Source organism: Pongo abelii, chromosome 3 (assembly GCF_028885655.2).
Source record: "Pongo abelii isolate AG06213 chromosome 3, NHGRI_mPonAbe1-v2.0_pri, whole genome shotgun sequence".
Classification (NCBI taxonomy): domain Eukaryota; kingdom Metazoa; phylum Chordata; class Mammalia; order Primates; family Hominidae; genus Pongo; species Pongo abelii.
Genome location: NC_071988.2, coordinates 91,635,473 through 91,651,348, shown reverse-complemented (window position 1 = coordinate 91,651,348; position 15,876 = coordinate 91,635,473). Strand labels below are relative to the sequence as shown.

The following is a 15,876-nucleotide window of genomic DNA, read 5'->3' as shown; positions in this document are numbered from 1 at the left end:
TCTAAGGACTTTCTCTGCCCTCAGTAGGCTATCTCTGTAGGATCCAAAGAGTTATTTTGAACCTCAGACCTGCATCTGGCTTGTGGGATAGAGGCATTTTGTCTTGTTAATAGGTCTTGTGGTGGTGAATAATTAGATTGAAAGATTAATGATAGTGCTTTAAATCTGAGTAATATAATTTCATGTTGGGATTGGTGCTAAAAGTAAAGATGGTAGTTCTGCACTCATAAATCACATCTTATAAATGACAGAACACTTTACAACATATAATATACTATTGCTCCACCATGTCTTCAATAATTCTGTTTAGTAGATTCTTCATATATAAAAGAAATCGAGAAATTTTATTTTGGCCAGGAGCTGAAGTTGGTTGTTTAGTAGTAGTAGTTTGAGTAGTGACTGAAGTAGTCGTTTGGTGTGTGGGTGCAGCTGAAGTTTCAGAAGTGTCAGGTGCAAGATCAGTTGGGGAAGAATTAGGTGTGATAATTGGGGCAGCTGTGGTCTCTTGTGGAGCTGGGGAAGATGGTGGGGCTGGTGTAGTTGCAGAAGGTATGGGTGGGGCAGCTGTGGTCTCTGGTGGAGCTGAGGAAGATGGTGGAGCTGGTGTAGTTGCAGAAGGTGTGGGTGGGGCAGCTGTGGTGTCTGGTGGAGCTGAGGAAGATGGTGGAGCTGGTGTAGTTGCAGAAGGTGTGGGTGGGGCAGCTGTGGTGTCTTGTGGAGCTGAGGAAGATGGTGGAGCTGTTGTAGTTGCAGAAGGTGTGGGTGGGGCAGCTGTGGTGTCTTGTGGAGCTGAGGAAGATGGTGGAGCTGGTGTAGTTGCAGAAGGTGTGGGTGGGGCAGCTGTGGTGTCTTGTGGAGCTGAGGAAGATGGTGGAGCTGGTGTAGTTGCAGAAGGTGTGGGTGGGGCAGCTGTGGTCTCTGGTGGAGCTGAGGCAGATGGTGGGGCTGGTGTAGTTGCAGAAGGTGTGGGTGGGGCAGCTGTGGTGTCTTGTGGAGGTGGGGAATTCACTGGTGTTAATGTAGCTACAGAAGAGCTTGTGTTAAGATTTTCTCTTGAAGATATGGAGGTGGCATTCTGAGGAAGAAAAGTCAAATTTGGAAGGGTAGTAATTTTGGTGGAAGCTGATGGGGAAGTCGCAGATGGAATTTGGGTTGTAGCCACTAAGGTAGGGTTGACCACACCGCCATCTTTTTCTGGATGTTTAGGTGGCCGGTGAGGATTTGGGAATTTGTTGGGGTTATTAGGTGAAGGTGGAAGCTTAGGCCTACAGCGTTTGTGTAGACATTTATAGGACTTTGTAATAAACGGCTTCTGGTGAGGTAGCAGTCCAGGATAATGTGGTAATTCAAAGTGAGATTTGGGTGATTGGTGATGATGCCTTCTGTGATGTAGTTCGTGATCCCTTTCTCGACCTTCACTGAACTGCAGAAAAGAAAGAAAATGTAAGAAATGAAAAAAGTATCCATTTATCAATCAGGTGATCACTGCTGACCATGAGATGAGCGGTATTTGTGGAATGCTGGGATTAGAAACCAGAGTACGTTATTGAGTCAAGTGATTATCTTCCTAATTTCACCAAGTTTCAAGAAAGAATTGCTACTAGAGAGTTTCCTTTCATCAAATGTCTACTCTCTAGATAGCTGGGATGAATATATTCCGTGGGTTCTAGCTTGAATGCTTAGCTGGATACGAAATTTTGTGCTTACAGTTCCCCTCTTCTTCCTCTGGTGGAAAACGGTCAAGTTACTGCCTGAGGTCCCAGCACAAAAGCTTCCTGCTTGCTCAGCCTGTTCACAAAACTTTAGTCAAAGACATTCAACTGAGATCCAGGAGCCCTTTCTGGATTACAGTCCTCATATCTACCATGATAAAAACATGAAATAGCCAAACAATAACAAAGCCCCAACAAACAAAATATCCCACCCCAGCTTCATGTTCTCCGTATTTCAGGAAACAGTTTTTAGCCTTTATAAATTGGAGAAACAACTTTGGTCATTACCTTTTAACTTTATTGTTTAAAAAATTAGAACTACAGAATTCATGGTTCAGGGGGTTCATGAATCATCTGATTTTTAGAGAAAATTTGCATGTTTATGCATTTTGTCTGGATAGAGCACCAATGGTTTTCATGATTTCTGAAAGGTGTTTACATCCGAAAAGAACACTGATCTAGTCCAACTGTACATCTGATACTTGATCTTTTATCAATACACCTGCTGAAAGGCTTTCTAGTCTACGCATCTAACCTCTTCTGATTAGGAACTCACTACTGTAATTCCTAAGGCAGCCTGGTAGAGAGTTCTTGACACTGAATGTAGGTTTGTTTTTTGGGATTTTCATTCTTAACTGAGTAGAATTTTCTTCATGAAGATTTCCATCCTTTGGTCCTAATTTTGTTTTGACAGATTTACAGAAGATCCAGAAGTCCTTCAAAATTTGAAAATAACTTCTATGCCATGTGGGTCATCATTTTGCAAGATGAATATTTTTATTTCCTTTAGCCATTGCTGACATTATTTGAGTTAGAGTACCATCACTGTTTCAGTTTCTTATCTGTAAACATACTTCATGCCTTTTATATCCCTCTTCCCTGTATTCCATCTCATACTACCTTTTTTAGTGATAAGTTATATTAAATTGGAGAAAAGAAATATTAACAGGATAAATGAGAACATCCCAAACAAGGATAGGTTACGTTTTCTTCCTAATGATGTTCACAGAAGTCGTTTTTAGGTGACCAAATGGGTAAATCATTCCAGTCGCAAGTTATAAAGCTTTCTTTGGACACAAAGTTTAGTGCACATGAAGTGACAACTTCTGAGAGACTAGCTTAGTTGTTTAACTAAGATAACTTCCTCAGAGACTAATATATCCAGCCTCAAAAATAGTTTCTAGATACTGGGCTTTCAGAGGTGAATGAAACGGACCATTGTGAGGCTCATGTGATTAAGGGAATGAACCACATCACTATTTCAAAGCAAAGAGGTCGTAGAATTAGATTTTGGATCTGGAATTTAATTTAATCAAAATCATTTCATAGATGAATAAACTGAGATCCAGGCATATTAAGTGACTTGCCCAAAGTCATTCAATTATTCAATGCCAGACACAGGACAGACTAAAACCTCCACTGCTGGTCTGTTGCAGTGTGTTTCAAACATGTTCCTCTAAGATCTGGACATTCTCCCCAACATTCATCAATACAAGAAAGTATTATTTGTTTAGAAAATTAAATTATCCAGGAAATTTTAATTCACAACTGGGAACAACCATTAGCTAACATAATGGCTCCTGATACTCACATAACTTTGGTATTTTTCCATAGATCTCTCTTAAAAGGGCATAGGTTTTCAGAATCGGTAACACTGACTCCAGGAATCTCTGAGGAGATCCTATCCATTACAGGGGTAGTTGTTTTCTCATATAAAATAGAACAGGTCATATTGTTCAAACAGATCTTTCCCTGGAGATTGAATATGCAATCTACATAATTAAGGACCTGCTCTGACTGAAGCAGGATTGAGGGCCTCACATTCCATGATCTCGGTCTTTCCCTTTCCAGATGGTCTCTGAGGATGTTGCAAAGAATGTCCAGATCTTATAGGAACATGTATGAAACAGGCTGCAACAGACCAGCAGTGGAGGTTTGGCTCTGTCCTGTGTCTGCCACTGAATATCTGAGTGACTTTGGTCAAGTCACTTAATGTGTCTGGATGTCAGTTTATTCATTTATAAAATGATTTGGATTAAATTAAACTCCAGATCCAAAGTCTAATTCTATTTGCTTTGAAACAGTTATGTGGTTCATTCCCTTAATCACATGAGCCTCAAGAAGGCTCCTCTTTCATTCACCTCTGTAAGCCCAATACCTAAAGCTATGCCTGGCATATGGCAGGTACTCATTAGCTATTAATTGAATGAGTAAATGCATAGAAATGATAACAATAACTAATTTCTTATTGAATAAAGTATTAACATTTAAAAGTGTTTATTCATATGTAAAATAGTTTCAGCTATTTTACTTTAGGTGACCAAAATAATACCTACCATATTTTTATATGAAGGCAAATTAATTAAAATCCTATTAATTTTAATGTTAGCTTGGCCTGGAACGTGTATCAAATGACCAGTTTGTTTGATTTACTTAATATATTGATTAGTTATTATGATTGGCAGTTACAGGTGGTTATAACAGAACTTGTCGACCAGAGTTGGATTTAGAGAAGTCTGAGAGAGGAAGGAGTTGAAAATGCATGCCTTTAAAGTTTTGAGTTTAGGTGACTGAAGTATGGAGGTCCTTATAATAAATATAGATATGCCAGGGAGGGTGTATTAAAGATAGTAACCCTGACTGCCTGTTCACATTCATTATTTATTTTTATTAAAAAAGTCTTTATATAACACTTACTTTATGTTAGGCCTTATTCTGAGTGGTTTACAAATAAAAATTTATTTAATTTCTTAGTAATATCATAAGGTGGGTACGGTTATTATCTTCATTATATGGATGGGAAAACTAAGTCTCAGACTAAGTAACTTTTAGGAGAATGTTTCTCCATTTGCAAACTGTACTTTTGAGAGGAGAGAAGAGGGAGAAGACATGAGGAGCAAGGATAGAGTAGGCTGGAGTCAAGGGAAGGAGAAGGAGAGACACATGGCACTTGCAGCAAAAAGGAGGATATGAGAAAGCAGAAGACTCCTAAAATAACTAGAGGAATGCCAAATTCTCTGAGGAAGGAAGAGGAGGAGAAAATTAGTCAGAAAGGAAGAGAACTAGAAGAGAGCAAGGCCAAGATTACATTTTTTACTTTTGTATTTTGAGACAGAGTCTCACTCTGTCACCCAGTTGGAGTGCAGTGGCGTGATCTCAGCTCACTGCAACCTCCGTCTCCCGGGTTCAAGGGATTCTCCTGCCTCAGCCTCCCTAGAAGCTGGAATTACAGGTGTGTACTCCATGCCTGGCTAATTTTTGTATTCTTAGTAGAGATGGGGGTTTCACCATGTTGGCCAGGCTGGTCTTGAACTCCTGACTCAGGTGATCTTCCCGCCGCGGCCTCTGAAAGTGCTGGAATTACAGGTGTGAGCCATGGCACCCGACCCAAGATTACATTTAATTGAAATTAGAAAGCACAATTCATTTCTTCATTTGCTACCAGCTTATTTTTATGACCATTTGAAAATCTGTGATCCTTTTTTAAAGAGAATGAAAGCATTATGTTAAATAATGCTATAGTTGACAGAGCTCTTCATCTGACTCCAGAATACATCCCTTCAAGTCTTTCTCTGGGATATCTGGAAGAGAGAAGCCAGACTATCTGCTCCCTGAAATCACTCCACAAAAGCAGGTTGTTGTTAGAGCTCCAGGACTGACCATTTTTGGTTGGGGGTTGATGCTACTGTGCGGTACATTCCTTTCTTTTCTTTTCTTTTTATTTTTTTTGAGACGGAGTCTCGCTCTGTCACCCAGGCTGAAGTGCAGTGGCACGATCTTGGCTCACTGCAACCTCCGCCTCCTAAGTTCAAGCGATTCTCCTGCTTCAGCCTCCCGAGTAGCTGGAATTACAGGTGTGTGCCACCATGCCCAGCTAATTTTTGTAATTTTAGTAGAGACGAGGTTTCACCATGTTGGCCAGGCTGGTCTCGAACTCCTGACCTCTCATTCCTGTATTTTCTAAGGATCAGGTCAAGGTATTTCTGTGCTACCTTCTTATATTCAAGTTCTTTGGAAACTCTTTCTCTCACCAGGCACTTTTTGAGATTTGGGCAGCTTGAAGAGTTTTATTTATTCTAAGCACTTGGAAGAAAGGATTCTTTAGGTGTCTGGATTTGAGGGAGTTATAATGAAGGGCCACCTCAAAAGAACAACCCAGATTCATCATTTCACGATAACATGATTTGTGTTGACTGGAAAGTTATTTCTTTCAATATAGAGGTGTTGGTAGCCAGGGATTCCTTATTAAAATTTTACTTATTAAAAAGTTAACATCACTGTGCATATTCAGAACTTAAAGCCTTATCAACTAGTATGTAAATTGAGATTACAATAATCTTATCATAATTTTTATATCTACACTATATTTTATAATTTATAAATTCTCATTTACCCTTCAGCAGCCCTGTGAAGCATATAGTGTTATTATTATTTTACACATAGGGAAAATAGGGGCCCTATAAATAGATTCTAAATTGCTCAAGATTCATCTGGATGGTAAACATTAGAGATGAGTTTAAGCCCACATCTTCTGAGCCCAGCTTGAACACTCTTCTACAGTCACAGAAATCAGCATTAGGGTCCGGGAAAAAGCCTGATTGTTTTTTGGGGGATATTATATGGTAAGTGAGAAATATGGGAATATCCAAGAGTAAATTCCATCCACTTCATCAGTTCTTCTGCCCTCTCTCTCTCTACTCTACTGGCATAATATTCTGAGGCTATCCATCCTCATTCAATAAAAAAGTACATTCCACTTCTTGATTCTTATTTGAAATTTTGTCAAAATAAAATTCAATAAATACTTACAGGTGCATAGCATTAGAGAAAAATATGGTTATTATTACAGCATGTATCACCTTGTAATCACATTATGTCATTATTAATTTTAATTTTCCTTTGCCAGTACACCCTAAATTTCTTAAAGATAGAAGGTCCACTTTGTAGTCTTCTCTTGGTTTTGGAAGCCATCCTTTCCTGTCCCCTCTTGTGGGTCCTCCATTTTCTCTATCCATATCCAAACTTCCTACATTTTCACCTTAGGTGATCTTGTAAAGTTTCATGGCTTCAAGTATGTTTTAAATATAGACTTTACTCCTAGATTTCTTTCTGAACTCCAGACAACATATATCCACTGTTTTCCTGATATCTTGATGTAGAAGTCTAATAGCCATTTCAAATGTAACATGCCCCAAACTAGAACATTTTTGTTCATTTCTTTCTTTTTTTTTCTTTTGAGACAGAATCTTGCTCTGTCACCCAGGCTGTAGTGCAGTGATGTAATCTCGGCTCACTGCAAACTCTGCCTCCCAGGTTCGAGCAATTCTCCTGCCTCAGCCTCCTAAGTAGCTGGGATTACAGGTGCCTGCCACCACACCCAGCTAATTTTTGTATTTTTAGTAGAGATGGGGTTTCACCATGTTGGCCAGGCTGGTCTTGAACTCCTGACCTCGGGTGATCCACCTGCCTTGGCCTCCGAAAGTGCTGGGACTACAGACATGAGCCACCGTGCCCGGCCTGTTCATTTCTTTCTTTTACCACATATACAGTCCAGCAGAAGATATAGTAGACTCAATCACTAAAATATATCCTAAACCCACTCTTATCTTTTAATTGCTGAAATTTAGTGCAAGTCATCATCATCTTTTATCTGGACCACTGCCATAGTTTCCTGACTAGTCTCCTTATCTCAGCTTTTGTTACCTGCTACCTGTCTTCTCCTGAGAATCCTGTCAGGTAACTCCCCTGGGAGTGCTTTGATCATGCTGAGACTTCTCGACAGATTTGAATCCATATTCCACACCAAGACCTAAAGGCCTTACAAATCTGGGTTTTCATCTGTGTCAGTCACTCACTATAAAGTTTGTGCTCTATAGATATTGGATAAATGAAACAAATTATTTCCTTATGCTCGCTCTATCTACCTACCTACCTACCTACCTACCTACCTACCTGTCTAGTCTACCTACCTATCTATCTAGTCTGTCTACCTAGCTGTATATATTTTTAAGACAGGGTCTCATTTTGTCGCCCAGGCTGTGGCATAGTGGTGTGATTACGGCTTGCTGCAGCCTTGACCTCCCAGGCTTACGATCCCACCTCAGCCTCCGAGTAGTTGGGATTACAGGCATGCACCACAACACCTGGCTAATTAAATTTTTTTTTTTGTTGTTGTTATTGTGGAGATACCGTCTCATTATGTTACTCAGGCTAGTCTTGAACTTCTCTGAGCTCAAGTGATCCTCCCTCCTAGGCTTCCCATAGTGCTGGGATTAGAGGTGTGAGCCAGTGCACCGGCCAGTTATCCATATTTATATGTTTCCTGGAAACAAAAGATGTCAAGCTTCTGGGAAATAGGGGTTGCCTATTATGCTTTAAAAGTCTCAGGTAGGTACACTAAGTGTTTGTTATTGATAGTTAAGGAAAAAACTTATTTGGGTGAATACTTACCGAGAAGCAAGCACTCAGTGCACAGATGCACACAAACAGCGGCAGAGTTTTCATTCTTTCTGATGTCTCCTGGGAAAAGCAGAAATGTGGCTTAATATTAGTTATGATATTATGGGAGAGGAATGCGTTTTGGTAAATGACTTATTTTTATTAGAAAGTACAGGCAAAAAGAGACCAATGGTTTCTGAAAATTATGTATACATTTTCATTCCATAGGGGTGATGCAAAATTGCTTCAGGCCTAAAATGCATTCTTTTAGAGAGGAAGCAATGGAGGAGGCTCAAGAATTATTCTAACTAGTTTGCAACATGAGCATTTTCTATTGATATTAAAGATTGGCTAGGAAAGGCAGGATCTTAGGAAGTTTAGCAATAAGAAAAGGAAATAATTTTCTTCTTATTTCTTTTCTAATTCAGGAAGCTTCCCTCTCTGGGGAACCATCATATAAATGACCTGATACTGCACAGTTTTGCAAAGATTCCTGATGTTAGAGGAAAATGCTCTTTGTCTCTGTGCTATAAGGCTGTCACTTGGAACAAAGAACCAGCTCAAATGGACTCTTCCTCCAATTTCATTCTACTGAAGATTTTGCCATTTGATAATCCTTTTTCTTGCACTTTTTTTTTTTTTTGAGACAGGGTCTCGCTCTGTTGTCCAGGCTGGAGTGAAGTGGCACACGCATGGCTCACTGCAGCCTGCACCCCCAAGGCTCAAGCGATCCTCTCACTTTGGCCACCCTAGTAGCTGGGACTACAGTCATGCACCATGCACCACCACTCCTGGCTATTGTTATCATTATTATTATTTTTTTATTTTTTGTAGATACATGATTTCAGTGTGTTGCCCAGGCTGGTCTTGAACTCCTGGGCTCAAGCAATCCACCCTCATCGGCCTCCCAAAATTCTGGGATTACAGGTGTGAGCCACCGTGTCTGGCCAATACCCTTTTTCTAAGTCCCGAAATGGCAGGAATTATGCTTTATTCATCGTTATGTCATCATGTCTAGTACATAGTGCAGACTTAATATGTATATTTTTTTGAATAACTACTTGCAAAAGAGAATTGTATTTTGGCTATAGGTTGTAGAAGGGAAGAGTGAGAGAAGAATGTGGTCTTTTATTTTTCTCATTTTGGTTATATATGTAATGTGTACATGCCAGCTTATCAGCTTTAGAAAACAAAGGTTAAATCATATAGACAGATTACGTATTAGGGCAGGTAATTAGTGTGCATGTCAATGTGGTGGGCTGTGAGATTAGACACACTTTACAATACAATCCCGTGGTTTATAAAATGGGTGTTAGAGTCAGTCAGAGACTTGGTTTAAGCTCTGCCCACTTACTGTGTGACTCTGCCACTCACTGCATGACTTTGAGTGAGTTGCAATCTTACATCATAAGAATGTCCTGAGGATTGACTGGAATAATATATATATTACAAATCGTACTGAGAATAATGTCTTATCCATAATAAAGTCTCAGCGGTATTATTATAGTACTAGCACACTAAGAAGAAAACAATCTGACCCAATTGAAAAAAGAAATGGCTACTTAGTATTCTTCAGGTTCCTAATATATTGTCAGATTTTTTTTTTTTTTAATTTTCAAGACCAAAAAACATTCCTACCAATCATATTGTGTTCTAATAACATATGAATTGAGTGTTACCACACAGTTTGGCCGTTCATAAGAAGAGAGGAGAATAACTGTATTAGAACAACTATTGCCATTACTTAATATATGTATATTACTTGAAAGCTGTTTAGTTTCTATCAGAATCTATCTAAAGTATCCACGTACCTGGTGCAGTGTGAGTCTTTCTTCTTAGGGTGTTCAATCCAGTTGCTTGCTTTTAGTCAATCCTTTGAGGATGGTAACTAGAAGCAAAAGAAGAGAAAGCACAAGAGAATTTTCAGGTTTTATAATACTCCAGTAGAGCTTTTTGGAAATAGGAAATCTATTAGATTTAAGATAAGGTCACTTGTGTCAAGGAATTTACTTTTAAAGAAAAGAATAGTTGTGGTTTGCTGAGGTTGACAGTAGTTCTTTGTGCATCAATTTCTTCCTGATGAGCACAGTGACGATCAGAGGTTCTCAATGAGTAACTTACGTGCTTGATGAGTAGTGGAACAGTGATTGATGGCACTTATGGAGAAACGAACAACCATGGCCCAGGTCCTCCCAACAGGAACAGATCATCCACTCTTTCCTGTTGGGCTCTCAAAGTAAGCAGAGTGATTGCCTTCTGACAGTTAATGTGATGGAACACCATATTTCCTTGTTAATAAGACAAGTTAATAAAGGACAGAGGATTTAAAAAAAAGTACTGTGGTGCCAAGTACTGGTGCAGGGCAGTATTTAAAGCCAAAAAATAAACACTGAATTTTTAAATACAAGCAATTAAAAACAATTTTTGACTTTTTGTCTTGAAAAATATTCAAACAAATAGAAAAGTGAGGAGGGTAGTAGGACTATATACTCATTCCCTGGTTTTCATAATTGTTAACATTTTGCTATATATCTTAGTTGTTTTGCTGGAGTATCTTAAGGTAAACTACAGAAATTGTAACAGCTACTCTCTATTTCAGCATTTCTCTCTAAAAAGCCTTTCTTTTATAACAAAACACCATCAACCAATAACAATATTAATAATTCAAACATATAATCTAAAATTGAGTTCATACTCAAATTTTGGCAAAAATATTTTTAGTCATTTTGTTCCTACCAGGACACAACTAAGGGCCATGTGTTGCAGTGACTTGTTATGTCTCTAGTTTCTTTTATCCCAGAAAATTTTCTCCCTTTCCCACCATGGTAGTGATATTTTGATATCTAGACTAGTCATTTTATAAATATTTATTTTTAAAAAGAAACTTAATAACTTAAAAAAGAACTTAAGAATCATTTTAATAGAGATTTTCAAAATTACATATTTCTAATATGTAAAATCATTAATCTGGAATACAGTTTTGAAGGTGTGATTCCACTTCTAGCTAGTCAGTTTGTTCTTTTGCACATGTAGTCTCTGAGGGCTTATATTCTTTGGGTTTGATTCCTTGCTTCTCCACTTAGTAGCCATGTAATTTTTGACAAGTTAGCTAACTTCTTTGAGCCTTAGTTTTTCTATCTGCTAATTAGGTGTGACATCTACTTTACAAGGTTGTCAGACTGAAATTAGATAAGTTAAAAGTTCTGACATGGTTCTTTTGAATGGAACACCCTCAGCTATTATGCTGCCATTAGTGGAAAGTTAGGGACAGTTTTTGAATAGCAATGAGTTAGTAAATATGGGCTATAATATTAATTAGTTTTCATCTTTTTTTGCTAGCAACTAGTGATATGCATTTACAATATACTTGTTATAGTTAAAATTGGCTGTAGAATATAATTTTTATTGATCTGAAACAAGCTTTTCTAAGTACATGACTTCCGTAGAAAAATTTTCATATCACCTTGTTATTGCCCAATTAGTGATAAATTGTAATGACCTCAAAAATTGATAGAATTTCAAAAAATGTCTAATTATCCTCAGTCCTAACTAATGCCTGAAGATAACAAATTTAATTTTCTTTAAATATTGGAAAAATATAAGAATATCTGGACATATTATGACTGAATCCAGTGCATTTCAGGTTTTATTTTTCAATAAATAATGAGTAACACATGCATTTATTATTTTAATTTTTTTAAAATTATATTCTCTTGGGATACATGTGCAGAATGTACAGGTTTGTTACATAGGTATACATGTGCCATGGTGGTTTGCTGCACCCATCAACCGGTCACCTACATTAGGTATTTCTCCTAGTGCTATCCCTCCCCCAGTCCCCCACCTGCCAACAGGCCCGGGTGTGTGATGTTTCCCTCCCTGTGTTCATGTGTTCTCAGTGTTTAACTCCCACTTGTGAGTGAGAACATGCAGTGTTTGGTTTTCTGTTCCTGTGTTAGTTTGCTGAGAATGATGGTTTCCAGCTTCATCCACGTCCCTGCAAAGGACATGAACTCATTCTTTTTTATGGCTGCATAGTATTCCATGGTGTATATGTGCCACATTTTCCTTATCCAGTCTATCATTGATGGGCATTTGGGTTGGTTCCAAGTCTTTGCTATTGTAAATAGTGCTGCAATAAATATATGTGTGCATATGTCTTTATAGTAGAATGATTTATAATCCTTTGAGTATATACCCGGTAATGAGATTGCTGGGTCAAATGATATTTCTGGTTCTAGATCCTTGCAGAATCGCTACACTGTCTTCCACAATGGTTGAACTAATTTACAGTCCCAGAAACAGTGTAAAAGCATTCCTATTTCTCCACATCCTTTCCAGCATCTGTTGTTACCTGACTTTTTAATGATCACTATTCTAACTGGCTTGAGATGGTATCTCATTGTAGTTTTGATTTGCATTTCTCTAATGACCAGTGATTATGAGCCTTTTTTCATATATTTGTTGGCTGCATAAATGTCTTCTTTTGAGAAGTGTCTGTTCATATCCTTTGTCCACTTTTTGATGGGGTTGTTTGCTTTTTTCTTGTAAATTTGTTTAAGTTCCTCGTAGATTCTGGATATTAGCCCTTTGTCAGATGGATAGATTGCAAAAATTTTCTCCCATTCTGTAGATTGCCTGTTCACTCTGATGATAGTTTGTTTTGCTGTGCAGAAGCTCTTTAGCTTAATTAGATCCCATTTGTCTATTTTGGCTTTTGTTGCCATTGCCTTTTGTGTTTTAGTCATGAAGCCATTGCCCATGCCTATGTCCTGAATGTTATTGCCTAGGTTTTCTTCTAGGGTTTTTATGGTTTTAGGTCTTACATTTAAGTCTTTAATCCATCTTGAGTTAATTTTTGTGTAAGGTGTTAGGAAGGGGTCTAGTTTCAGTTTTCTGCATATGGCTAGCGAGTTTTCCCAACACCATTTATTACATAGGGAATCCTTTCGCCATTGTTTTTGTCAGGTTTGTCAAAGATCAGATGGTTGTAGATGTGTGGTGTTATTTCTGAGGCCTCTGTTTTGTTCTATTGGTCTATATATCTGTTTTGGTACCAGTACCATGCTGTTTTGGTTACTGTAGACTTGTAGTATAGTTTAAAGTCAGGTAGCATGATCCCTCCAGTTTTGTTCTTTTTGCTTACAATTGTCTTGGCTATACGGGCTCTTTTTTGGTTCCATATGACATTTAAGTGGTTTTTTTTCTAATTCTGTGAAGAAAGTCAATGGTAGCTTGGTGGGGATAGCATTGAATCTATAAATTACTTTGGGCACTTGGCCATTTTGATTATATTGATTCTTCCTGTCCATGAGCATGGAATGTTTTTCCATTTGTTTGTGACCTGTCTTATTTCATTGAGCAGTGGTTTGTAGTTATCCTTGAAGAGGTTCTTCACATCCCTTGTAAGTTGTATTCCTAGGTATTTTATTCTCTTTGTAGCAAATGTGAATAGGAGTTCACTCATGATTTGGCTGTTTATCTATTATTAGTGTATAGGAATGCTTGTGATTTTTGCCCGTTGATTTTGTAGCCTGAGACTTTGCTGAAGTTGCTTATTAGCTTAAGGAGATTTTGGGCTGAGACGATGGGGTTTTCTAAATATACAATCATGTCATCTGCAAACAGAGACAATTTGACTTCCTCTCTTCCTATTTGAATACCCTTTATTTCTTTCTCTTGCCTGATTCCCTTGGCCAGAACTTCCCATACTATGTTGAACAGGAGTGGTGAGAGAGGGCATCCTTGTCTTGTGCTGGTGGTTTTCAAAGGGAATGTTTCCAGCTTTTGTCCATTCAGTATGATATTGGCTGTGGGTTTGTCATAAGTAGCTCTCATTATTTTGATGTACGTTCCATCAATACCTAGTTTATTGAGAGTTTTTAGCATGAAGACGTGTTGAATTTTATCAAAGGCCTTTTCTACATCTATTGAGATAATCATGTGGTTTTTGTCATTGGTTCTGTTTATGTGATGGATTACATTTATTGATTTGCATATGTTGAACCAGCCTTGCATCCCAGGGTAAAGCCAGCTTGATCTTGGTAGATAAGCTTTTTGATGTGCTGCTAGATTCAGTTTGCCAGTATTTTACTGAGGATTTTTGCATCGATGTTCATCAGGGATATTGGTCTGAAATTTTCTTTTCTTGTTGTGTCTCTCCCAAGTTTTGGTATCAGCATGATGCTGGCCTTGTAAAATGAGTTAGGGAGGATTCCCTCTTTTTCTATTGTTTGGAATAGTTTCAGAAGGAATGGTACCAGCTCCTCTTTGTACCTCTGGTAGAATTTGGCTGTGAATCTGTCTGGTCCTAAATTTTTTTGGTTGGTAGGCTATTAATTAGTGCATCAGTTTCAGAACTTGTTATTGGTCTATTCAGGGATTCGATTGCTTCCTGGTTTAGTCTTTGGAGGGTGTATATGTTCAGGAATTTATCCATTTCTTCTAGATTTTCTAGTTTATTTGCATAGAGGTGTTTATAGTATTCTCTGATGGTAGTTTGTATTTCTATGGGATCAGTGGTGATATCCCTCTTATCATTTTTTATTGTGTCTATTTGATTCTTCTCTGTTTCCTTCTTTATTAGTCTGGCTAGTGGTTTATCTATTTTGTTAATCTTTTCAAAAAACCAGCCCCTGGATTCATTGATTTTTTTGAAGGGTTTTTTTGTGTCTCTATGTCCTTCAGTTCTGCTCTGATCTTAGTTATTTCTTGTCTTCTGCCAGCTTTTGAATTTGTTTGCTCTTGTTTCTCTAGTTCTTTTAATTGTGATGTTAGGGTGTCAATTTTAGTTCTTTTCTACTTTCTCTTGTGGGCATTTAGTGCTATAAATTTCCCTCCAAACACTGCTTTAGCTGTGTCCCAGAGATTCTGGTATGTTGTGTCTTTGTTCTCATGTGTTTCAAAGAACTTATTTATTTCTGCCTTAATTTCCTTATTTAACCAGTAGTCATTCAGGAGCAGGTTGTTCAGTTTCCATGTAGTTGTGCAGTTTTGAGTGAGTTTCTTAATCCTGAGTTCTAATTTGATTGCACTGTGGTCTGAGAGACTGTTTATTATGATTTCCATTCTTTTGCATTTGCTGAGGAGTGTTTTACTTCCAATTATGTGGTCAATTTTAGAATAAGTATGATGTGGTGCTGAGAAGAATGTATATTCTGTTGATTTTGGGTGGAGAGTTCTGCAGATGTCTGTTAGATCCGCTTGGTCCAGAGTTGAGTTCAAGTCCTGAATATCCTTGTTAATTTTCTGTCTCCGTTGATCTGTCTAATATTGACAGTGTGGTGTTGAAGTCTCCCAGTATTATTGTGTGGGAGTCTAAGTCTCTTTGTAGGTCTCTAATAACTTGCTTTATGAATCTGGATGCTCCTGTATTGGGTACATATATATTTAGGATAGTTAGCTCCTCTTGTTACATTGATCCCTTTACCATTACATGATGCTATTCTTTGTCTTTTTTGATCTTTGTTGGTTTAAAGTCTGTTTTATCAGAGACTAGGATTGCAACCTCTGCTTTTTTTTGCTTTCCATTTGCTTGGTAAACATTCCTCCATGTCTTTATTTTGAGCCTATGTGTGTCTTTGCATGTAAGATGGGTCTCCTGAATACAGCACACCAATGGGTCTTGACTCTTTATCCAGTTTCCCAGTCTGTGTCTTTTAACTGGGGTCATTTAGCCTGTTTACATTAAAGGTTAATATTGTTATGTGTGAATTTGATCCTGTCA

The 15,876-nt window shown here is 38.0% G+C and overlaps 1 protein-coding gene across 1 annotated transcript; it reads right to left on the bottom strand.

Annotated features, from left to right (window-relative positions):
• Positions 1-235: 235 nt before the first annotated feature.
• Positions 236-8,216, bottom strand: MUC7 (mucin 7, secreted). Its single transcript, XM_024246221.2, has 2 exons — positions 8,163-8,216; positions 236-1,423 (listed from the first exon to the last, which is right to left on the bottom strand). Exons 1-2 carry the CDS (start codon positions 8,214-8,216, stop codon positions 275-277), a joined length of 1,203 nt encoding a protein of 400 aa, XP_024101989.1. The 3' UTR covers positions 236-274.
• Positions 8,217-15,876: the final 7,660 nt, after the last annotated feature.